Genomic DNA, 26,490 nt, shown 5'->3' with positions numbered 1-26,490 from the left:
ATATGACACCATTCAACATCGACAATTATTGCACAAAGTCTACTACATCACTAGAGACATTAATTTCACCAGAACTGTGCAGACACTTTTGGAAAACCGGCGATTCTATGTGGAGTTCCAAGGAAGAAAGAGTAGATGGAGAAGTCAAAGGAATGGCTTGCCTCAGGGTAGTGTCCTTTCCCCCATATTGTTCAACATATTTACAAATGACCAGCCTCAACCTTCTCTTACAAAGAGTTTCATCTATGCAGATGATCTTGCCTTAGTCACACAAGCCAGAGATTTTGACACAGTAGAAAACCAGCTTACTGTTGCTCTCAAGGACCTATCTGAGTACTACAGAGTCAATAACTTAAGACCGAACCCTGCTAAAACTCAAGTTTGTGCTTTCCACCTACGCAATCGAGAGGCCTATAGAAAACTTACAGTGGTTTGGGAAGATCAAGAGCTTGAACATTGTTTCTACCCCAAATATCTGGGTGTCACCTTAGATCGAACGTTGACCTACAGAAAACACTGCACTAACACTAAGCAGAAAGTTGCTGCTCGTAACAACATCCTGCGGAAGCTCACTGGCAGCGTTTGGGGTGCAGATCCCAAACTACTAAGAACATCAGCCTTGGCCTTGTGCTATTCCGCAGCTGAATACGCATGTCCTGTATGGTACAAGTCATCTCATGCAAAGCAGGTTGATGTGGCCCTGAACGAAACCTGCAGGACAGTAACGGGATGCCTCAAAGCTACACCTATTGATAAACTCCATAAACTAGCAGGTATTGCTCCTCCAGACATAAGGCGTGAAGTCGCAGCCAAACTTGAGAGACATAAAGCAGATCATAACACCGATCACCTGCTACATGGATACCAGCCACCAATTAGTAGACTCAAATCTAGGAGGAGCTTCATGAGAACTACTACACCCCTCACCGGTCGGACTGGAGCAGCCAGACTATCTCAGTGGACAGCAAAATCTGACAGTAATGATTGGATGACTCCTTCTGAGACCCTTCCTCCTGGTGGAAATCAAGTCTGGACAGTGTGGAAGTCTCTAAATCGGCTCAGGAGTGGCGTCGGACGAACTAAGGACAATCTGTTTAAATGGGGCTTCATGAAGGAATCTTCCACCTTGTGTGACTGCGGAGAAGAACAGACAACCAAACATTTAATTAACTGTCCTAGATGTCCTGTATCATGTTCCACACAAGAGCTTGTTGATGTTTCAGACAATGCTGCTGCCGTTGCACAATTTTGGGCTAATACCGTTTAGTTTGTTCTTTTATGATTTGACCTGATTTGTTATATTGTATATATTGTAAATATTGTTGTAATGTTTTTGACTCGAAATAAATAAGTTTTCTACGTCTTTCATTTTCTGACCTGTCTATTTTTCGCTGTCCCTCTCCCACCTCTATCACATACAATTAACTCAGCTTTTCACTCTTATTAACTCGTGCATGATGTTTTAGCAGTAATCTCTGTATTGCATATACCTTATCTTCCACCTTTAAACTCTCAGGTTTTCAAATCTTGTCTGGTGCAGTCCCCAACAATCAGTCTTTCCTTGTAATCCCATATGGAAAGTCTCTCATGACCTACGGTTCTGGGCAACTTTTCCGAACCCGACCCCTTTTCCTAAACCTCGCCAGCCCTTTTCCTTTGCCCCTCTTTCTTCCTCTTCAACCCTTCTGCCAGGAAGAGGAGCCACTGGCTCTGAAAGCTAGCAAACTGTAATACCTTTTACATGTGTGTTCTCCTTCCACAGCTTGGTGAGTAGATTTTTTTTTATGTACCAAGTTATGTATATTTTCAAGATTATTTTTGCAGTATCATAACCATTATTTCTCAAATCAACAACCTTTTTTCTCAACACATACTAATCGTACAGGGAAGAATGAAGTATCATTAGAAAGTTTTTTTAACAGGCTTCCTATATGCATACCGATTTTGCACTAAACTAAATATTTTTGGAAAATTTCAACATACAAGAGACTTTACTACCATAGGCAAAAGGGCATCATGGATGCCAGCTTCATACCTGTATTTTAAGAAGCTAATATATTAATCAAGAATAAGAGACTCCCTTTTCAACAGTAGTGTGTAATGGGTAGTTGCTGCTCACTATACAGTGGAGATGCTGAGTTACAGATAAGCACAACAAAAAGACTGTCAGAAAGTGAGCAATGCCTTCAAGGAAAACAGACAATAAACTCCACTGCAGAGTGAAAATCTCATTCTGGAATAAATAAACACACACACACACACACAGGTATTGTTTTCAGGTATTGTTAGTGCACACTGTAAAATCAAACGTGATTTTCTGAATGTTTGAAAACATGTTCTTTCCAACTGTGACTAGTTTGAAATCATTTATGAAAAATAGGTTTTCTGAAAGCAAACTAAATGTGATCTATTTCCGGAATTTTTACAAAAATCAAGTTTGAAATTATTTTGTAGAAATTTTGACAGTAGTATGTGAATTACCTTTTATATTGGAAAGCCTTATATTACTAAGTTACTGGGTCCACAGTTTCATGTTTCTCATGCTTTTAATCAACGAGATATAAGAGGGCAGAGTTAAAAATCTATTCACAGATCAATTTTTCTCACTAGTATTCTTCAATTTATGTAGCACAGTTAGTCCATGTTGAAATGTTCTCGGGAGAGGGGGGGGGGGGAGGGGGGGGGGGGGGAATTCAAAGAAGACTGGTTTGGAAGTTTTAATAGCAAATCAACTTTTCACAATAATTGTCATCTTTTCAACAACTGTGTAGACTATTGGAAAACAGTAAGTGAACGAAATTTTACAGTCCACATTCTTGAGATACCAACCAACTGCATATTAAGTATATGTTTACTACATGAGACATAAGGCTCCAAAGTTTAAATTTTTTTCATGCTGCGATTTTTGTGCCCAACTTTGATTCAAATTATGTAGCATTGTTAGCCTGTGCTGGATAACCAAATATACTTTTTTTTGGCTGTTAGAACCATGGTCTTTCTAATAAGCCCAGTTTTGAAAGTTTTATATAACACAGTTTTTTGCAAAATCAGTTCGAAAATACCAGATTTTTTGGAAAATCTTCAAATTAGCACATCATTTATTTAGGCTACATTTAGGTTCACATTTATCATACCTTTAGCCCCTGACATATAGGAAGTCAAAACTCTTTCGATTATATTTAAGAGAACACAAAGTTGTCCAAGATGTCCAATTTCATTTCTTTTAATGAAATATAGCCTTAGATGTAATAGCTCAAAGTCACCAGAAACTCAAGCTCATATTATGCAAATCTGTGCATGGAGTCAAACAAGTGACTATATCCCAGTCAGTATTGCTTTGACGAACATTAAACATTACCAATGTTTGTTGGTGATGTGCAAATGTTCACATAAAATTTCAAGGAGTTCCATGAAGAAAGAGCAGGGCAGGCCTAGGTTAGCTGACATTGAATGACCCAGCAGATATTCAGAGCATTGGACACGTGATCTTGTCAGCCAATAGTAACATCACTGTTAAGTAGCACGAACACACAATACGAAAAGTTATAGGAAATTATTGATTTAAACTAATATACACAGATGCAGTATAGCTACAACAAAAGCTAAGTTTTCACATATAATGTTGGCCACCAAAAATTTTTTGCTGTATGGTTTGGCACCCCCCCATGAACCATGGACCTTGCCGTTGGTGGGGAGGCTTGCGTGCCTCAATGATACAGATGGCCGTACCATAGGTGCAACCACAACGGAGGGGTATCTGTTGAGAGGCCAGGCAAACATGTGGTTCCTGAAGAGGGGCAGCAGCCTTTTCAGTAGTTGCAGGGGCAACAGTCTGGATGATTGACCGATCTGGCCTTGTAACACTAACCGAAACAGCCTTGCTGTGCTGGTACTGCGAACGGCTGAAAGCAAGGGGAAACTACAGCCGTAAATTTTCCCGAGGGCATGCAGCTTTACTGTATGGTTAAATGATGATGGCGTCCTCTTGGGTAAAATATTCTGGAGGTAAAATAGTCCCCCATTCGGATCTCCGGGTGGGGACTACTCAAGAGGACGTCGTTATCAAGAGAAAGAAAACTGGCGTTCTACGGATCGGAGCGTGGAATTTCAGATCCCTTTATCGGGCAGGTAGGTTAGAAATTTTAAAAAGGGAAATGGATAGGTTAAAGTTAGATATAGTGCGAATTAGTGAAGTTCGGTGGCAGGAGGAACAAGACTTTCGGTCAGGTGAATACAGGGTTATAAATACAAAACGCAGGAGTAGGTTCAATAATGAATAAAAAGATAGGTGTGCGGGTAAGCTACTACAAACAGCATAGTGAACGCATTATTGTGGCTAAGATAGACACGAAGCCCATGCCTACTACAGTAGTACAAGTTTATATGCCAACTAGCTCTGCACAGGATGAAGAAATTGAAGAAACGTATGATGAGATAAAAGAAATTATTCAGGTAGTGAAGGGAGATGAAAATTTAATAGTCATGGGTGACTGGAATTTGAGAGTAGGAAAAGGGAGAGAAGGAAACATAGTTGGTGAATATGGATTGGGGTTAAGAAATGAAAGAGGAAGCCGCCTGGTAGAATTTTGCACAGAGCATAACATACTCATAGCTAACACTTGGTTCAAGAATCATGAAAGAAGGTTATATACATGGAAGAATCCTGGAGATACTAGTAGGTATCAGATAGATTATATAATGGTAAGACAGAGATTTAGGAACCAGGTTTTAAATTGTAAGACATTTCCAGGGGCACATGTGGACTCTGACCACAATCTATTGGTTATGAACTGTAGATTAATACTGAAGAAACTGCAAAAAGGTCGGAATTTAAGGAGATGGGATCTGGATAAACTGAAAGAACCAGAGGTTGTACAGAGTTTCAGGGAGAGCATAAGGGAGCAATTGACAGGAATGGGGGGAAAGAAATACAGTAGAGTAAGAATGGGTAGCTCTGAGGGATGAAGTAGTGAAGGCAGCAGGAGATCAAGTAGGTAAAAAGACGAGGGCTAGTAGAAATCCTTGGGTAACAGAAGAAATATTGAACTTAATTGATGAAAGGAGAAAATATAAAAATGCAGTAAATGAAACAGGCAAAAAACAATACAAACGTCTCAAAAATGAGATCAACAGGAAGTGCAAAATGGCTAAGCAGGGATGGCTAGAGGACAAATGTAAGGATGTAGAGGCTTATCTCACTAGGGGCAAAATAGATACTGCCTACAGGAAGATTAAAGAGACCTTTGGAGAAAAGAGAGCCACTTGTATGAATATCAAGAGCTCAGATGGAAACCCAGTTCTAAGCAAAGAAGGGAAAGCAGAAAGGTGGAAGGAGTATATAGAGGGTCTACATAAGGGCAATGTACTTGAGGACAATATTATAGAAAAGGAAGAGGATGTAGATGAAGATGAAATGGGAGATACGATACTGTGTGATGAGTTTGACAGAGCTCTGAAAGACCTAAGTCGAAACAAGGCCCCAGGAGTAGATAACATTCCATTAGAACTACTGACGGCCTTGGGAGAGCCAGTCCTGACAAAACTCTACCATCTGGTGTGCAAGATGTAAGGGACAGGTGAAATACCCTCAGACTTCAAGAAGAATATAATAATTCCAATCCCAAAGAAAGCAGGTGTTGACAGATGTGAAAATTACCGAACTATCAGTTTAATAAGTCACAGCTGCAAAATACTAACACGAATTCTTTACAGAAGAATGGAAACACTGGTAGAAGCCAACCTCGGGGAAGATCAGTTTGGATTCCGTAGAAATGTTGGAACACGTGAGGCAGTACTGACCTTACGACTTATCTTAGAAGAAAGATTAAGGAAAGGCAAACCTACGTTTCTAGCATTTGTAGACTTAGAGAAAGCTTTTGACAATGTTGACTGGAATACTCTCTTTCACATTCTAAAGGTGGCAGGGGTAAAATACAGGGAGCGAAAGGCTATTTACAATTTGTACAGAAACCAGGTGGCAGTTATAAGAGTCGAGGGACATGAAAGGGAAGCAGTGGTTGGGAAGGGAGTAAGGCAGGGTTGTAGCCTCTCCCCGATGTTATTCAATCTGTATATTGAGCAAGCAGTAAAGGAAACAAAAGAAAAATTTGGTGTAGGTATTAAAACCCATGGAGAAGAAATAAAAACTTTGAGGTTTGCCGATGACATTGTAATTCTGTCAGAGACAGAAAAGGACTTGGAAGAGCAGTTGAACGGAATGGACAGTGTCTTGAAAGGAGGATATAAGATGAACATCAACAAAAGCAAAACGAGGATAATGGAATGTAGTCGAATTAAGTCGGGTGATGCTGAGGGAATTAGATTAGGAAATGAGACACTTAAAGTAGTAAAGGAGTTTTGCTATTTGGGGAGCAAAATAACTGATGATGGTCGAAGTAGAGAGGATATCAAATGTAGACTGGCTATGGCAAGGAAAGCATTTCTGAAGAAGAGAAATTTGTTAACATCGAGTATAGATTTAAGTGTCAGGAAGTCGTTTCTGAAAGTATTTGTATGGAGTGTAGCCATGTATGGAAGTGAAACATGGACGATAAATAGTTTGGACAAGAAGAGAATAGAAGTTTTCGAAATGTGGTGCTACAGAAGAATGCTGAAAATTAGATGGGTAGATCACATAACTAATGAGGAGGTATTGAATAGAATTGGGGAGAAGAGGAGTTTGTGGCACAACTTGACAAGAAGAAGGGACCGGTTGGTAGGACATGTTCTGAGGCATCAGGGGATCACAAATTTAGCATTGGAGGGCAGTGTGGAGGGTAAAAATCGTAGAGGGAGACCAAGAGATGAATATACTAAGCAGATTCAGAAGGATGTAGGTTGCAGTAAGTACTGGGAGATGAAGAAGCTTGCACAAGATAGAGTAGCATGGAGAGCTGCATCAAACCAGTCTCAGGACTGAAGACCACAACAACAACACATGGTTTGGCAGGATCCTAAGAACACAACTGAAGCTGCAGCAGCTGAATATTTCTGACAAGCGTGATTATAAATTGCACTCCTGTGCATCGAACATTTTGTGGGTTAGCTGGCTGAATACATGTTCCATTGAACACTTCGGCTCGCTGTTGATACTATTTCTTTGAATTCATGCCACATCTGGTCTACACTTACATTGTTAATTTGGAAGTAGTGGAGATTGTCTCTCGGGAAGGCATCAAGTCAATTTTTATTTGCTTTTTTTAATAGGTACATTCTTCATTTATTTTTGGACGATTTGCGGTTTACAATATTCACTTTCGTTATGACAACCATGTGTTCACTAATTCCTGTATCTGTTTTGATGTTCATTATTAGCTCAGGATTATTTGTTGCTAAGAGGTCAAGTGTGTTTTCACAACCGTTTACTATTCACATGGTCTCATGAACTAACTATTCAAAATAATTTTCAGAGAATGCTTTTAGCACAATTTTGGATGTTTTATGCATACCTCCATAATGAAACATGTATTTTTGCCAACATATTGAGGGTGAATTAAAGTCACTGCAAATTATATTTGTATGAGTCGGATATGTGTCTGAAATTAAACTCAAGTTATCTTTGAACGTTTCTGCAATTGTATCATCTGAGTTGGGAGGTCGGTAAAAGGATCAAGTTATTATCTTATTCCAGTTGCCAAGAATGACCTCTACCAAGAATAGCTCACAGGAACTATCAACTTCAATTTTGTTACAAGATAAACTACTACTAACAGCAACAAACACATCACTGCTAACTGTGTTTAGCCTATTCTTTCAGAACACTGTTAGGTTCTTCGCAAAAATATTTGCTGAACTTATCTCTGGCTTCAGCCAGATTTCAGTGCCTATAATGATTTTAGCATCAGTGTTTCCTATTAGCACTTGGAGCCATGGTACTTTCGCAATACAATAACGGCAATTTACAAACTGTTATACCGATCGTTCCTATATCAATGTTCTTCCTGCGTTCGAACTGCACCCTTTGAGGCTGAAGCCCTTTTTGTGTTTCCTAAGACCATCTAACATAACAAACTGCCCGGTTCACACCACACAGTCCCTGCTAACCATGTAGCCTACTGCATGTAGTGGACTGCTGACCCATTCAGCAGAACCTGAAACCCAACCACCATATTCCAGTCCTCTAATTAGCATATCATACTCTATCAAAGCTCTACAGTAACTTCTGGACAGACCTTTATATGAACATGACCATCAAGCAGATGTACATGCAAATGAGTGGGCGCTACCAAACTGTGGACAAGAGCAAAGAACACCATCTAATAAAGGAAATGATTGCACATTGATTTCAGTGGCTGCTTCACAATCTTTGCAATCTGGATCCTCCCCATCAACAACCGCTTTTCAAATATGAGAATAATCTACAAATATTTCTTCCTGAAGTTAAGGACAAAAGAAACGGGTTGCATGGATTAATTGCAATAAGGTTGGTACTCTTCCACCTCCAGCAAAAGTTCTTGTTATACTATAGCACTACTGTAGCCTCAATGTGTGATGCATCAGTGGCACGTAAGAAGTGAAATAATTAACCACATGCTAAACTGCTTATTATGGCTACAAGTTCTCGTTATGGCTAGGTCGGTAAGTCTTTGGTGTTCTTTACATATTATGCCAACTGTTCTAGTGGTCTGAACGATGTAAGACATATCACATTCACATGGTATATCACATTTTCTTAACCCCAGATCATCTTCGACCATTCCACAGAGTGCCTCGATGTTTTTTAGTGGGCAGAACACACACTGATTTTGTGTTTTTTCAAGATTCTGTTGATCTTAGCATATACAGACCACGTATGTGGTAGAAACACTACCCCCCTGTTCTCCTCCTCCACCTCCTCCTCCTCCTCCTCCTCCTCCTCCATGACCACATCCCATATTTATGCCTGGGTGGTGTCTGGTGTTCCTTATACCGTCCACTTCTAGTGGTGCTATTCACTTCAGGGCACACTCAATTTAATCAGTGAGGGATTTGATGGGGCTCTGCTGGACTTTTTCAAGCATATTTTAATATCAATTTACTTCCTACTATGTGGAGGTCAATTTTATGAACAGACTGAAGGATTGTCAACTGTTAGTCTCTTATCTCCGGTAGTGGTAAATCTATTTATGGAGAGATTTGAGAATGGGGCACTTAGAACTGTTGCCTAGCACGTATGTTGACAACACATTTGTCATTTGGCCACATGTCCGGAAAAGACTGGACGAGTGCCTTGACCATCTGAACTCGAGACACCCCAACATTTAGTTCACAATAGAACTAGGATGGTCAGCTTCTAATCCTACATGTCTTCATGAAAAGGACGACAAACAATACATTAGACCATAGTGTGTATAAGAAATCAACACACACTGACATATCTACACACTGACAGCTGCCATTATCCAGCACAGAAGAATGGGGTATTGAGGCGACTTGTACACTAAGCCAAGACACTGTTTAACTCAGACAGCTTGGCAGCAGAGTTAGAAAATCTACAGAAAGCATTTACAGACAATGGGTACTCAAACAGAGAGATCCGCAAAGTGCTATAATCCACCATATGACCTGATATAATGGCAGGAGGAGAAGGGGAAAAAGAAAATGAAGAAAAGACCAGGAGGGTAGCCTTTCTACCATATGCACAGTCTATATCTATTGAGATCAGTAGGATCCTGAAAAACTACAAAATCACAAGTGTGTTCTGCCCACCAAAAAAGATCATGGCACTCTGTGCAATGGACATAGATAATCTGGGGTTAGGAAAATCTGGTGTCTACCATATACCATGTGAATGTGGTATGTCTTACATTGGTCAGACCACCAGAACAGTTAACATTAGATGTAAAGAACACCGAAGACACACCAGGCTATGACACGCCACTGAATCTGTAGTAGTAGAACATTTCTTGGAACTTGAACATGCTATGAATCATGATAAAACCACGATCCTGGCTCAGACCCACAGATTTCAGGAGAGTGTAATTACTGAATCTATTGAACTCAAGATGACAGAGAACCTGATCAATTGGGATGCAGGATACCAGCTCGGAATGGCATGGAATCTGGCTTTGGAACTTCTAGAGAAATAATGGAATAAGGTTCCCTTCTCTTGTAATGAACCCCAGATCACCAGGGGTGTAATTAACGAGATCTAATCTCTTACGGGGCCTTAGGCAGGAGCTACCTCCTCAGGAGACAATTGTTGAGCTCACAGACAAGAGAGGGAATAACACCAACCACCCAAAACCTCAGGCAGCATACAACCTGAGAGCAGACACAGTACATAACTACAGATGGCAGCCACCGACACCAGAGGTTACTATGGCATGCACACAGACAGAATATGAAACTCCCACAGCAGTCTGATTTGATCAGTTGCCAACAGCATTATGAATGTCCGCAGCATGTTGATAGTGCTAGGAATGTGCCTGTTGGGTGCGGACCTAACACAGAAATCCTTGGCACAGCTGCCACCAGGCAAAACAGTGGAAACTGGCACAGGTGGAAAACAGAACGCATGGAGACAAATAGCACTGCTAGAAACTGTTGCAACAGGCAAGGATGGTGTAGGGAACACCAGGCATAAGTACGGGACATGATCAGCTTGTTGGCCAGTTGCAGGAAACGCACAATGAAGAAGCCAAGTTACGACGTCGAAATATCGTGTGGGGAAGATGCAGGCTACTGGCAGTACATCCGATTCCAAGAGGTCCCACTGTATGGCCGTGGCAACCTGAGAAATTACAAAATGAATGAAACTTAAATTTTTTGCCCCCCCCTCCCCCCCCCCCCCCCACCATCCTCTTTTCTTAAAATTACGGTTTGCAGATTATTTGATGGTGTCAATTATTCGTGTATATACTGTATGTAGATGGAATTTACTCTTACCCTGTACCCTTTGACCCTGAAATTTTCCTGGTCTCAATTTCTGCTAGTCCCTGGGACCACCACCACCACCACCACCACCACCACCACATCCTGTTCCCCACCCCCCTCTCTCTTCCATGCTCGCTCTCCTCCTTGCTCCACATGTATCACTTAACTCACACAGGTGTGCTGAAACTGCATATATTTATTGTAAACACAAATAAATATTAAATTGTAAGACTTAACAATAATATTTATTTAACAACTGGTGGAGCAGTAACACCTAACACAACTGTGATACAAAAATAAATTACAAAATACAGTAGCATCAACAGCTTTTACACTTTTACAAATTCAGAAAGGAGGAAAATGATAAGAGAAAAACACAGTGATGGGGTGAAAAGGATTTTTTTTCTCCTTATTTAGCTGTATTTAACTCTCTTTTTAAATTCTGTTATATATGCACCAGTTTTTCAAAATGAAAGGACTTCTAAAGTTCTATGATACAAAATCTACCATATTTTCTAGTTTTTACACACCTTGTATTTCTTATTTGGCAACTGGTATCTAGACATTCTTTTTCTGTTTTTAAAAATTATTAAAATTAATGTCCTTATTTTAAACACTTATTCATCTGTGTCCTTCTTTCTTCTCAAATATGAAAGTCTGTGTTAATACTTTACCTGTTTATGTCCAGCAAACATAAATGCTTCACTGGCTTCCATGCTGAGATCCAGTTCTAGGAGCAGTTCAGTATGGTTGCGTATCAGGTATGACACAGCCATGGGAGTGCGCACCCAACCATGAGCAGGCAAACGCATTTCAACTGCAAGTGGTGATGCCTCAACCCGGATTGTAGGCATCATAATGCTACTGCTTGTAACCTGGCTGTTGCTGCCTTTCCTGTGGAATGTTTTACACATATGAGAAATAGTTAAAAATTAAAAGTGTAGTAAGAGCTCACATTTTGATAGCATTGCAATGTGTAACATTCTTGCAGGTATGGTACGAGGTTGTTGTGTCTTATTGGCATAATATTTCAACATCATGTGATCCTTGACTACTAAAGTATCAGGAACTCTTCTATTACTTTTATATATATACCAATTACCCCTCACTTTGCCTTACCCTAGTCCTGGCTTTGGTATTTGGGGTGCTGTCTGCTTCCAAGCGCACTCTGCCCATCTGAGGCATCCCGTACATGTTCCACTCCCACTGGTAGTGAGTGGTGTCCAGGTGGCATGTCAGTGGCCAGTTACCCTGGGGATGAGATTCCCCCTTAAAATCAATAAAAGGGTGCCAGGAAGCGGGCCACAAATAAGGAAATCAGGCACTGACACAGTAGCTGGATGCCATTCATGGCCAGTGGAAACAGAACAGATAAAGATCACCACAGATGGGCGCAGAGCACTTGGATGCAGACAGTGTGCAGCATTCCAAAGTCACGGCTGCAGAAAGGTGAAAGGAGGGGAGTAAGGAGCACACACAAAAAGAAGAGCAGACCCTTGATGCTTGAGTATGTCAGAGAGCAACTGGTGATGAGCACAAGGTATGTTGTCGAAATAATGTGCCAAGAAGACATAACAATTTGGCAGAATACCTGCAATAACATTATACACTAGAAGTGATGGTTATTCTCAATTCCCAACACATAAATTTCAAGAGACTGAAAGTCTGTCAATATCTGAAAAGGTTGTAAGTCCATCAAAATGGAAAAGGGTCCATGTTACGTTTTGTAGGACATGTGACCACTTATAATGGGAAAAGGTAGGATGAATACTGCAGACAGCATGGCACATAATGGCAGGACAGTACCTATGAATAAAGGGAAGTTCCTTACGAACATAAGAGAGACACACAGAAATCTGAGTGAGTGAAAATGAGGAAGGAGTATAACTTGATTTCACAGTTGAAAACTATTAACTGATTAAATTTGGCAAAAATTTGCAATGCCAAGGAGAACACATAACTGCTATGAACTTTACAGCACAGATTAAGTACACGACAGGACCCAATGGACTGTAATCAGAGCCTCTCAATGCCACGGCATGGAATGAAAGAGGCTATCTATACGTTCCTGGGAAATTTCTATCCACTAGTCATCAGCCACAAAGCATCAATAATCGCTTCTGGAAGTCCATGACAAACAACTTTATGGAAATTTGTGGTAAGGGCTATGGGACCAAACTGCTGAGGTCATTGGTCCCTAGGCTTACCCACTACTTAATCCAACTTAAACTAACTTACGCTAAGGACAACACATCCATCCATGCCTGAGGGAGGATTCGAACATCCGATGGGGAGGAGCCGCGCGAACGTGACAAGACACAGACCGCACAGCTACCCCGTGTGGCCAAGTTTATGACCAACAACATTTCAGACATGTTCAGTGTGTGACATATTAAGCAAATGTACTGGTTATGGAAGCTGACATATAAATGATCCTTGAATGAAGACTAACCTCTTTCATCTCATGTGAATGTAGTATTTCTGGCTCTGAAAACTCCTGGTGCAGCAGCTGCTTTTCAGAGTCTCCCAACATGCATAAGTTGACACAAAACTTTTGTACGCAACTGTGTCAATTAAAACAATAATTTGCTAGTCAACACACCATTTATGGTTTTTAAATAGCCATTTTAGTGTGAGGAATTTAACTTCTGAACAGTGTGTTTCTCGCTTATGGGTATAACGGATCAAACTACTCTAGGTCAATAGGTCCTCTATTAAAAAAATATTAAATCGAAAAAATTCTTTTACAAGGAAGGAGATGGGTAGCCAAATCAAATGGGGTCTCCCAACCAATAATGCCATATGATCACTTCATTAGAAAAATTACAGTAATTAAGAAAAGTCAAAGGGAGAAAGTATTAGTGCTGATCTTTTCTGATCAAATCCACATTCAAATGGTGATCTTTTTTCTCAATCATTAATTTCTTTCTCATCAGGTAAGATTACACAAGCAGCACAGTTGAATGAAATATAAAACTAGTTTCACTGTTTGGATATCACTGGCTACAATTCCAAGTGATGAGTTGGCTGTCTCAATGCTCACCTTACTGTGATGAAAGTGGTGGCACTATTACAATGGGCACCTATGATAAAGGGCTACCAAAACTGCAGTAAATTGGAACGATTTGCTGAAGAATGTATTTATGGGTAACTCTAGTGCGGCCAATTCAGAGTCAGCAAAGAATTTAGATTTTCAATGAAGTGTATTATATGCAGACATCCATGCAGTTGCAGAATTTTTTTCAGTATGTTGTGGATCCTTGTTGGCAGCTTCAGCGCACCACTCTCTGCTCCATGACACTAAGAGTTTTTTGGATAGTGTTGTCTACAAGTCATGACTTAGTATCTTAAATTCCAAGGCATCTTTTTTGGTTGCCGCCTAGGCCACGTGAACTGCGAGTTTATTTCCTGAGAGTGCAACACAGCTGAGTGTCAACAGAAATATAACTGACCTTTCCAAGTTTTGGAACTTCAAAAGAAGGTCTTGAGTGTGAGCAGGTGTGGATGTATTGCAAAGCTTGCATAATGGCTATTAGTTATGCTATGAAGACAATACATTCCTGTGATAGGGAGTATTATACATTGCTAGTTGAGGAAGTGGAGGTATTTCCCATTTGGCCATCAACACATGATCCATCACTGCACTCCATTAAATAACTCATTATGTTACTAAAGTTACAGATGTGTTGAACTATTCAGCTATGGCAGAAGCACATTATACATGTTTTGTAAGTAATGAATTGAAATACTTGGGTGAGGCCCAAGAATGTGTTCTTAAGGAGTACTGCAGCTGACATTTTGCAACACTCAAACTTGAAGACCTGTAAAAGGTGCAAGGTCGTTAACATAATGGAAATTAAGACTGTATACTCCACGGCCTCTAAAAGTCTGTTAAATGCAATTACACAAACTGTTATACTCAGAACAACACCTGGAGGGACCATTTTTCTGTGTGTGGTGAAGACCATGAGAAGTGTATACTAGCACACTGAAGGACCAATGACATAAACAATTACAGATAGAAATCAGGAGGGTCCTTCTAAGGCCCTACCACTGTAGAGTAGTATTACTATGATGCCACCACATGGTGTCAAACTTTTCACAGATAGAAAAAGACTGCAATGAAAGGCTGACAGTGGGTGAAGACTGGTCTGATGATGCCATATTCTAAGCAAATTACTGAGCTATGTGAGTAAGACTCATGAACTGCCCTCACAGCTTTACTTCTGCCAGCACCTCATCACTTACCTTCCAAACTTCACAGAACTTCTCCAGCAAAACTAGCTCGGTTGGTACAGCACTTGCCAGGGAAAGGCAAAGGTTCCAGGTTTGAGTCCTGGTCTGGCACAGTTTTAATCTGCCAGGAAGTTTCATACAAGTGAACACTCTTCTCCAGAGTGAAAAGTCATTCTGTAAACAATCCCCCAGGCTGTGGCTAAGCCATGTCTCCACAATATCCTTTCTTCCAGGAGTGCTAGTCCCACTAGTTTCACAGGTGAACTTCCGTGAAGTTCGGAAAGTAGGAGATGAGGTACTGGTAAAAGTAAGGCTGTGAGGAAGGTTACAAGTTGTACTCGGGTAGCTCAGATGCTAGAGCACTTGCCCATGAAAGGCAAAGGTACCAGGTTCGAGTCCCAGTTCAGCAGAGTTTTAACCTAAGAACATGACGTCTGTATTACAAGGGCAATAATTTGGTGACTGGTTATGTACACAATCACAATCTGGTGTCATGGCACAGCACTGCACCAAGGCACTCCCACTCAATGAATTCATCACTGTATGCTTCAGAGTGATGAGAACTGATTGGCGTATCTACTCCTCCTCTATTATGCTGTTCCAGAACTTAGCATTTGCGCCAAAATACTGGTTTCATTGGGTTTCATTCCTTATATTCAGGTCAGTGCTCGGTGACAGCTGATTTGCTTGGTCATTTTAATCAGGTATGTCACCAACGCTCTTTGCATCTCTCCTCAACTGTTATGATAGTCTACCTCACATAAGATATGCCACATTCACATGGAATACAATACACATACAGCTTTTGGAGCCCTAGATCATCTTTAACATTACAAAGAATGTGTTTTATCTTAGTTGAAGGGAGCCAAAATACACTGGATGCCATGTCTCCAAAGGCATCCATCGATCTTTTTGGATACTGAGCCAGCATAAGGCACAAAAGCTACTGTGCGGGTCTCAGTTTCAGTTCCAGTTTCAAGCTCTTTCTCCTACATTCTCAATTTTGATTGCATCGTCCATTCAATCTTATGATCTGAGTACCCATTCCTTTTCCTCGATGTGTTGATTAAGAGAAAATGGACAGATCCCTGGGTCATAGTGCATATCCAAAACCTATGCACAATGACCTTTATCTACTTGCCTTGAGCCTTCACCATCCATGACAAAAAAATTTGGTGCTAAAGACCCTGGCCCATAGAGCTTCAGCACTTTCAGACAAAGAGAGCCTTATTGGAGACGAGGTAGACTTTCACATGGAGTGTTGTTATGTAGTTAGTTAGTTAGCTATGTGTTCCATTGATCAATAGCATGAAAAAACTGTTATGATGTGGAACATGTCAAATGCACAAGAAATGCGCACAGGAAACAAGTTTTATTCTTTTTCTTTTTTAAAATTATAGTGTTATACCTAAATATTTCTATTATCTATCCCATTCCCTTAAATGGCACAAAATGCATATATTATATCTCCAGATTTATTTACTCATATTCAAGAATTCATCTATGGTTAGGAGGAGTTGTCAAGGAGGTATGATTTCAATTTGTTTTTGAAACTATTACTGCTGTCTGTCAGACATTTTATTTCATCTGGTAATTTATCAAAAAGTTTTGTAACAGCATATTTTACCCCTTTCTGTACCAAAGATAGGTTAAGTAAAGGATAGTGTAGGTCTTTCTGTTTTCTGGTATTGTAATCATGAATGTCGCTGTTGATTTTAAACTGGTCCGTGTTGTTGAGAAAAAATTTCATTACTGAGTAAATGTACTGTGAAACAGTTGTAAGAATTCCTAACCTTTTAAACAGATGCCTACAAGATGTGTGACTATGAACCCCACACATTAATCTAACTACTTTCTTTTGAGCAGTGAATACCTTTTGCCTAAGTATTGAGTTGCCCCAGAAAATTATGCCATGTGACAGAGAGTGGAAGTATGCAAAACATATTAGCTTACTAATTTCTACATCCTCAAAATCGGCAATTATTCTGATTTCAAAAGTTCCTGAACCTAGTCGCTTTAGGAGATTCAAAATATGAATTTTCCAATTAAGATTCCTATCTATATGTACACCCAAAAACTTAGTATGCTCTACCCTGGCTGCTGACTTCTTTTGATGTGTTATGTTTATTGAAGGAATTATACTTTTTACTGCAGAAAATTGGAAGTACTGTGTTTTTTGAAAGTTCAGAGCAAGCCCATTCGCAGAAAACCAATTAATAACTTTTCCAAAGACCTTATTTGTATCATTTTCTATCTGACTTTCTTTTACTGGATTAATAATTATGCTTGCATCATCAGCAAACAGTGTCAGTTCAGCATCTTGTTTCACATAAGAAGGGAGCTCATTCACATACATCAAGAATAGGAGGGGACCCATGATTGAACCTTGTGGAACACCTAATGTAATTTCACCCCAGTTAGATGAAGTGGCAAACTCCTTTGAATAACTTGAAGCATATAAAGAGACTTTTTGCTTCCTGTTCTGTAGATATGACTTAAACCACTCATATGCTGTTCCATTTATACCATAGAATTGTAATTTCTCTAACATAATGTCATGGTTCACACAATCAAATGGTTTGGATAAGTCACAGAATATTCCTACTGGTGACATTTTATTATTTAAAGACTATTATGTGGACAGTGAAATTGTATATTGCTGTCTCAGTGGAACAGCATTTCTGAAATCCGAACTGTGATTTACTAAGTGTCCCATTACTGTTGAGATGGTTAACCACTCTTGAGTACATTACTTTCTCAAAATTTTTTGAAAATGCTGTAAGCAAGGATACTGGCTGGTAATTATTGACATCTGTGGTTTCCCCCTTTTTGTAGAGAGGCCTGACAATGGCATATTTTAACCTGTCTGGAAAAATACCCTGAGTCAGTGATGCGTTACATCTGTGACTCAAAACATCAGTTGTAATTGCTCCACACTGTTTTAATAACTTGTTAGATATGTCATATACTCCAACAGAACATTTATTTTTCAAAGATTTAATAATTTTCCTTATTTCACAAGAGGTTGTTAGATGAAATTTAATCTGACTAAAATTTTTCAGAACTGACTCTTCCATGTACTGGCTGGCTTTTTCTTTTGAAGTATTCTCACCAATTTTTTCTCCTACACTTAAGAAGTGATTGTTAAATACATTCGCTACCTGTGTACTGTTGGTTAAGATGGTCTCATTCTCTTTAACAGTAATACTACCTACCCTAGTGGTTACTTTTACTGTCTCCCTTCTAACAACATTCCATATTGATTTGATTTTATTGCTGGAGTTGTTAATTTCTTCTCTAACGTACATATTTCCTGATTTCCTTACAACTTTTCTGAGTATGTTACAATAATTTTTATAGTGTAAAACTACTTCTGGATCTTTACTAGTTCTTGCTGTCTCATACAGTTTTCTTTTTCTTTCTGAAGACACTTTAATACCTGTAGTAATCCAAGGTTTCTTTGAAAAGTTTGTGGTGTTACATTTAGTAATTTTCTTTGGAAAACAACGTTCAAAAAGGGATATAAATTTATCAAGAAATATGCTGCATTTATCATTAGCATTTGGCTCATTATATACATCTTCCCAGTTTACATTTCCTAAACTTTCCCTGAAGTGATCTGTAGATACTGGGTTGAGCACCTTCACACTTTTACTTAATGGTTTCTGAAGTGTACACCCTCTTAGGTTTGGTAAGTTAATCAGTTGTGCATCATGGTCAGATAATTCATTTAGCACAGGAAAAGCATGTGTTTGTTCTACATCATCTTGCTGTACAAATACATTATCTATTAGAGTACTACTGTCCTGAGCTAAATGTGTAGGGAAATTGATTACTGATTCTAAGTTATATGTTGTTAACACTTCTACTTCACTTTTCCTATCAGAATTGCTTAGAAAGTTAACACTGAAATCACCACAGATTAATAACTTCTTCTTTTTGTCTGACAGACAGCATAATAGAGAGTCAAACTTTTTTATGAATAGCCCACAACTGCTACAGCTTGAGTTGTTAATACATTGTCATGACATGTGACCAAAGCAACTGCATTTGAAACCTCACACAGGAGGCAGTATAAAATAGTATGATGTCACCATAATAGACTTATTTTCATCTGTTCTGGGAACGAATCATCTCTGATGCCCAGAATGAATGCCCCAGTGTCTGTCCTGCTATCTTCTGGCCTTGTTGGATATGGCAAATGAAGTGAATTCCCTATCTTTCAAAATTGGCCTGCAGTTCTTCGTCTGCTTGGAATGTAGGGACACAATGTAAAAATTACTGTTTGCATTATCTTGAGGCTCTTCGCAGACGTATCTGTGACAGGGGTAATACCAAGTTTGTTACAATCAGAATGATTTTGCCTTCAGGAAGGATTTACCATCTGCTCTGGTACAGAACAAGTATTGTGGTGATCATGTCCCATACAGTAGCAAAGGAAGGAAATGCCTTGGGATTGTATCTATCTGCATCAACTCTATCTGCTCTGTCAGGTAAGATTTCTGAGACTGTTTGGTCATCAGCTTAGGATAGTTTAGGTCTCTTATTGGGTGTTGTCCACATTGATGTCACTCAATCAGAACAGGGGCTCTCTGCAAGGGCACTAAACAGGCACAGCAATTGCAATCACTGCAGGGAGTCTCCAAGTCTCAGACTCCATGAACACAAAATCCTTGGCATTTACAGGATGTAGACAGCTCAGGCACCAACAGTATGATTTCTGCTTGGTCAGGGGGCTAAAGTCATGCAGATACTTGACAGGCTCCCCACAATGGATTGGATAACGTGTTGGGTTATGGGCATTTGCATATATCACACATAGTACATTAATTATGTGGCATTGCATATCTGGTGGAACATGTACCACATCAGACAACCTACTCAACAAAGAAAAGTATTTTGAAAAATGAAAGGTCAAATAGGCTAACAGGGACCATACCCGATTAGCAAGACATAATGGTATAGGGGGCTATCCAGAAAGTAAAAGACGTTTTGAAATTTAAAAATTAACAAAAATAAATTATTGTATAAATTTTAAAGGTACACTCTTAAGCCGTTTATCTACATAACTGGCATTCAAATTGAGGCACTTATTACATCATCACTCACGTTATTCAATACCATCTATGTAGAAATCTGCCACCAGCAATTGCAACCACTGGTTTATACTGGTGTGCCATTTGTCAGCAGTATCAAAGCATTGAGTAGCAAGCCATGTGTTCATTGCTAGGAATAGGGGTTGTTGCTCATCACCAAATCCAGGTGACTCTACAGAAGCGAGCCATGGGTCACTTACAAACAAGAAGAAAGTAAGCCACAGCACTGGAATGAGATTTCATAGGACTATGAAATGCTGTACAGGAGCAGCAATGTTATGAAACAGTAATGTTAGCAAGTGACTAAACACATTTCATATAAGAAGCAAAAATGAAGACACCAAAGACACCAGAAGAAAATGGAGTGAGCATTTCAACAGAATGAGCTATGGCAAACTACCTTAAAAGTCAGAAATTATAATCTGGTAGGCTGAAGATGTCTGGAAAGGCAAAGGAAGAGATGGGCACTGTAACAGGCAAATGCTTAGTACTTGAAGTGCACGAGGGAAAAAAGAAAACTTGGAATTACACCGACAATTTCTGTCATTTAGCAAGTTGCGTTTTTTTGCCTTCACATGCAATTAGTTTCATATTGTAAACCATTTCCTAGCACTCATTTCTCTTTCCTTAGTAACATCTCATCTGTCTCAATATGTATTTTTCATTGCAGTTTTTGAAGAAATGTAGTTGACTGCCATTAGAAGGTAGTTCACGCATTAATAAAAATGTTTTGATGCAACACTTTTTTGAAAGTCATACTTTTCACAATAATTTTTTAATACGTGACCCCCCCACCTGCTACCTGGAACATTAAAGTTAGACTAAACTAGAACAACAAATAACAATTAGCATGGAAATGAAACTAAACAACGAAATACCACAGCCCTTTTTCTGGGTGGGAGGGGAGGTAGACAGACAGTGAGAGAGAGAGAGAGAGAGAGAGAGAGAGAGAGCACGGGTGGGGGGAGGAAGGAAGGAAGGCTGAGGCTGTAAATATCTATACTACTCAACAGCTCTCCTATATTATTTTCAATACTGGTTTTGGGTCATACCATTGTTTATCTTCCAGGCAAGATTTTTATCATAATATTAGTAATCATTCAAATTTATTTACTGAAACTTTTAAAATTTGTCCAGAGTTATAAATGCGTTTTAAGTGCTTTACCTTTTCCATTGCAAAGTGTACACCCCAAGAGCAACTGGCTGCTCAGCTGCCTGGTTTATACACACACAATAGGCTTCAGCACCAATTTCACCATCTTTAAGACACACAGAACGCAACTGTGATTGCATTGTGGCATCCACAGAGCTAGCCTGCTGGGACTAACAAGATAAAACCATTGGAACATTAACCAAATGCATTATCATGAAACTATAATCACATAATACTTTATACAACAATGTACAAAAATCAACTAAATGTAGTTAATTAAGTAAACATTATGTACAGTGTGCCAGAAAATTAATTTACCAATGTTACAAAGGCACAAAAAATATAGCTTAAGACTAAAATGATGCAGCATTGTTCCTATCTAGGTATCAGATCATATAAAGTAGACACAAAAAGAGGAGAGCCCGAGTTTGCACAGTTAAAAGTAATCACTGGATTTGTGTCGTATTACACTTCAAAAAATGGACATTGTCGACATTCAAGAAATGTTCAAAACAAACCAGTAACTTGCACCACGAACAGAGAATGAAAAATGGTGCACTGCAGTGATCATGAAGGTTCACATCATCAAGTTCGAATGATGCAACCTCCTTGTGAATTAAGAAACTGTGCACAATCTTCAGCTAGGTACGCACTCTTAAAGAATGCATACAGAATCATATTGGTGAGAACTGATGGAATGTGATGTCATGCAATCAAATGCGAAATAATCTGCTGTGGAGCTTATACAAAAACCAGCTATCCTTTAACACACAGCTGTGGATACTGTGATAACACACACATCCAGAGGCTGAATTTGTCCAGTGGTTCCCAGTGGTATGAATTACAATCTCACACATTTTTCAAAGGGATTGTTTGCTCTAAAGGTACGATTTTTATACAAAGACCAGGTGCAGAGCACCTCCAACTTCTCCCAGCAAAATAAATAACTTTCCAGCCAACTTACCATCCAGATTAACAGTTGGCATACGTGTATATGAATATGTTACAGCAATTATGTTAGTTGATCTTGTGTGTGTGAAATCTTATGGGACTTAACTGCTAACGTCATCGGTCCTTATAGTTGATCTTGATACAACTGTCTTTCTACCTCTATTTTCCTGGGTTCAAACCCCAATTGAGCTGAGTTGAAAACAAATTCCTTGCTGAATTAAGGGGTCCATTTATTTATCTCAGCTACAAATTCTTTGGCTGATTCAGCAGTTTGCTGTTTGAAATTTCGTTATCTTACATCTTCCAATTCTATAAGACTGTGAAGTTATGCAACCATTCATTGCTTCCCTTGAAATCATTGTAATATATGTCACTTGCAATTTGATGTGCACAGTCATTATCACTCACATCCTGTACACTGTATCGAGCATCCCTGAAACGCACAAACATCAGTTTTTGTAACAAGTGTGTCTTGTCCTCCCTTGAATATTTGTAGTTTTTCTTATGCACTACATGGTCATATTGCTACAGACTTATTTGGAATCTGTTCATAACTGCATTTTAGTAAGCTGTGGATGATTTTCCATGTTCGTAATTATGTTTAGTACCCACTCCTTGAACAACAATTGCCCTTTACGTGTCACTGGAGACAGGATTTGTGGCTCCCTGTTCAGCAATGATAGCTCGACACAAGTTTCAATTTCACTTTAACTGGTTAAGCCAATATTGTAACCATTGTACTCTTCATGTACATTTGTCCACACAGTCCACTGACTCACCTTGCAGAAATGCTCATATTTCATCTTCCACTTCTTTCCTTGGGTTCCTTTCTGACAAAAGCCAAATTTGGCAACTGCTGTTTTAGATATTACGCATTGTTTGTTTTGTTTATTGTTGTCATTGCTCAGCTTTGTATCAACACCACTAGAAATGTAGCACTGTTGCACTAGAGCTGTAGCACTGTTGCAAATTACTCGTCGACTAAACAGTTCAATCACGCTCTGTAGCCTCACGCTGTGCTCACCACTGGATATCTCCAGTCTGCCCCCTGTTGCCGTTAGCAGCCAATATTGTGGTAGCAAAATTTGGGGAAAGGAGGGGGGCTCAAGTGTTGTAAATGTCATTGGTCTTTGTCGACCTCATGCTTAAGGTGTTCCTTGTGAGTGACTGGGAATGTGGTAGATCTGGTAGGTATAACAACTCTAAGAGAGATAGTTGGTTTTCATTTGCGATCTGAAGACCTAGGTTGTAAGCAATTTTAAGTGACACTCAATGAGAACATAGTTGTTGCATGTAAAACATGGTATGTGGTGTGCTGCATTCATGTTAGCTGATAGCTCCATGATAAACTGAGAATTGGCAGCTCTATCTCTAAACACTAATGGCAACTTTGTCATGCTGTGTGCTTGTAAACAGCAGTAAGTGCAAAAATAGTTGCTAGTAGTAGCAACAAGTGCAATGTTTGTGTGAGAAAAATGCATTTCAGGGAAAATTTGTACAAATCTGAGGATGGTGTGGATAACTATGACTCTGATTAAGATCCTGAATATGTTCCTGAACATAAAAGTGCTTCAAAAGTAGTTGCTCATTGGATATGTGAGACTAATTGATTATGCATGTAAACAATGTTAAGTTGTGCCCCTCACCATTGTTTACATGAATTTACATTGTGAGATTAAATAGTTCAGCAGCATTTCACTGTAATATTGATACACATACAAAATAATACCTCACTCTCAAAGGAAATCAACACAGGCCCCTTGACATAAGGAAAATGGGTACCATGATTATTTCTTTGCCTAAACAACATAGCTGGTTAACATGGAAGACAGTTCATACACTGTTGGCATTTGTATATGTTGCCATGATAATGGGATAAAAACTGACTACAGAAGAAATATAGTTTTTCACAAAAGGTAAGAATCATGTTAGTTTGCTCAGTTGGAATAGTTTCCACAACCTTATTCTGAACACAGATCAATCAAATATAAATCTACCGCATGATCAAATGTAACAAAAAGTACTAAATACATTTTAAGACTGTTGACGATGGAAAGAGTAAAGGCAACAAATTTGAGATGTTGAGTCCTCAATAGGCAAATAAGCAAAACTCAAAAATTTTCTGAGTTTTTTGGACAAATAATTCTTCTGAGCTAACAGAAAAGAGTGCCTGAAAACATAGTGAAGCATCCAGAAGTGGAGGAGGAAACAAAATGCTACATCACAGATTGAGAGATTATGTGATTTTATTTGAGTGAAACAATACTGAGTCAAATTTACAAGGAACAAGGGCAATATGAGCCCACTTATCAGCACGATGCATTCCCTCTGGCCCAGATGCATGCAGTGATTCAGTTCAACATCATAAAACGAATTTATCCCTACCAAGGCAAGCTAGTCAACATCTATTGCAACTGGTCCTATATATCCTGGCTACTGGCACTGAGGTGGAGTTGACCCTGAACTGATCTAACACGTGTTCTACTGAGGACAGATATGGGGTTCTTGCAGGCCAAAGGAACACCTCCACAACATGCACACAGTCCATACACATATACACCATATATGCACGAGCATTATCCTGTTGAAAATAGGGCACGATACTGTGAAATTATGACATAACGTTGTGCCATCAGAGTTCCCTCTATCACTACAAGTTGTGAGTCATATGCAATGGCTCCCCACACCATGCATTATGAGGAACATAATTATGCCTCTCCAAAACATTGGAAGAAAGTGACATCTCCTCAGGTCACCATCATACCCACCAACGATGGTATCGGGTAGTCCACAACTGTAATTCACCACTGAATACAATGTGACACCATTCGCCACCAGTCCGTGTTTCCCAATCATGGTACCAATCCAAACATAGCTGTTTGTGTTGTGGTGTTATGGCAACCTATACAAGGGACAGTAATTCCCTAGACTGGTTGCTGCTAGTCTCCAACTAATGGTGTTGTATTACACAAAATGTTGCCGGTAGTCCATTACATGTTCTCAGATGGCACTGGTGTGAAGGGGTTATGATGTGCTTGGTGCACAACATGGAAATCCTCCGTTGTGGTTGTCAGGTGTGGTTGACCAGAAAATAGATGACGAGCCTGGCATGAATTTTCACTTGTTGCCATTCAATTTATTTTGATGCCTAATTACAGCTAATATTGGAATTTCACATTTTTATGTAAATATACAGCTGTGGAGTCATAAATAGTGTCTGTTCTTTTAGACTTGTCTGAAAGCACAGACACCTTACCCATATATCTTATTTACATGACCGCCTTCATGTTCCCATGTAATCCAATGTTGGGCCACTTATCCGAATGCTCCACAAATCTGGATACCGCACAATGGACACCCTCAATGAGACGCTTTACACAAAGTGTCAGGTGTTGATAACGCTATCATCATCTCTGTGTCTTTAACAGTGACCATTTAATATCTAACATTGTGCCCACCCGTTTTATACAACCCACAACATCCCGTAACAACACAAACACACTATGGTTGCCATTTTACCTGCCATAGAGAATTGCAGCTCTATCATTTACACAACAAAATTGAAATTCCAACAGTAGCCACAATCGGGCATCAAAATAAATTCAATGGCGACAATTGAAAATTTGTCCTGAATCCAGATTTCCCACTTTACTTAAACAGTCGTCTTAATTACATCTGCTATCTGAGCGCACTTCCTGTCCAACCCAAACTCCCAACTTGTCACACACTACATATGTAGCATTCCCTGTCCAATCTCATGCTGATTGCTGCAATAGGTCGGACAAAGAGTGCATCTACACTAAATGATCATTAATTGCCATCAAGGTACATATAAAGCATGGGGTTGCAAGCAATGAGGGTAATGGACAGGTGAAGCTACATATGTAGTGCACAACAAGTTGGGAATCTGGGTTGGTAGGAAGCATGCTCGGATAGCCGAAGTGGTTAAAGCTACAGTTCTTGTAAAGCAGGAAATCTGAATTAATTTTGATGCCTGATTGTGGCTAATGGCAGAGTTTCAATTTCTTCATACTGTATACGGCTGTAGGGTCATGAAAGAACTTTCAGACATCCTCGAAAGACATATAAATATATGCGTCTTGACAGTAATTAATGACCCCTCAGTGCAGACACACACTTCATCTGACGTCCTGCAGAATCAGCATGAGGCTGCGATCAATGAGGGTAATGGACAGGAGG

General features: G+C 39.5%; 1 protein-coding gene across 1 annotated transcript in view; it reads right to left on the bottom strand.

The window, feature by feature from the left end:
• LOC126090089 (trafficking protein particle complex subunit 11) overlaps positions 1 to 26,490 on the bottom strand; it is a 122,681-nt gene that overhangs the window by 8,518 nt on the left and 87,673 nt on the right. The window contains 2 exon segments of the mRNA XM_049906959.1: positions 11,529 to 11,748; positions 21,352 to 21,509. Of these exon segments, the coding sequence (XP_049762916.1) occupies positions 11,529 to 11,748; positions 21,352 to 21,509 (378 nt within the window).

Source organism: Schistocerca cancellata, chromosome 1, assembly GCF_023864275.1.
Source record: "Schistocerca cancellata isolate TAMUIC-IGC-003103 chromosome 1, iqSchCanc2.1, whole genome shotgun sequence".
Classification (NCBI taxonomy): Eukaryota; Metazoa; Arthropoda; class Insecta; order Orthoptera; family Acrididae; genus Schistocerca; species Schistocerca cancellata.
Note: the sequence above shows the minus strand (reverse complement) of the source record. Positions and strands in the feature narration are given on the sequence as shown.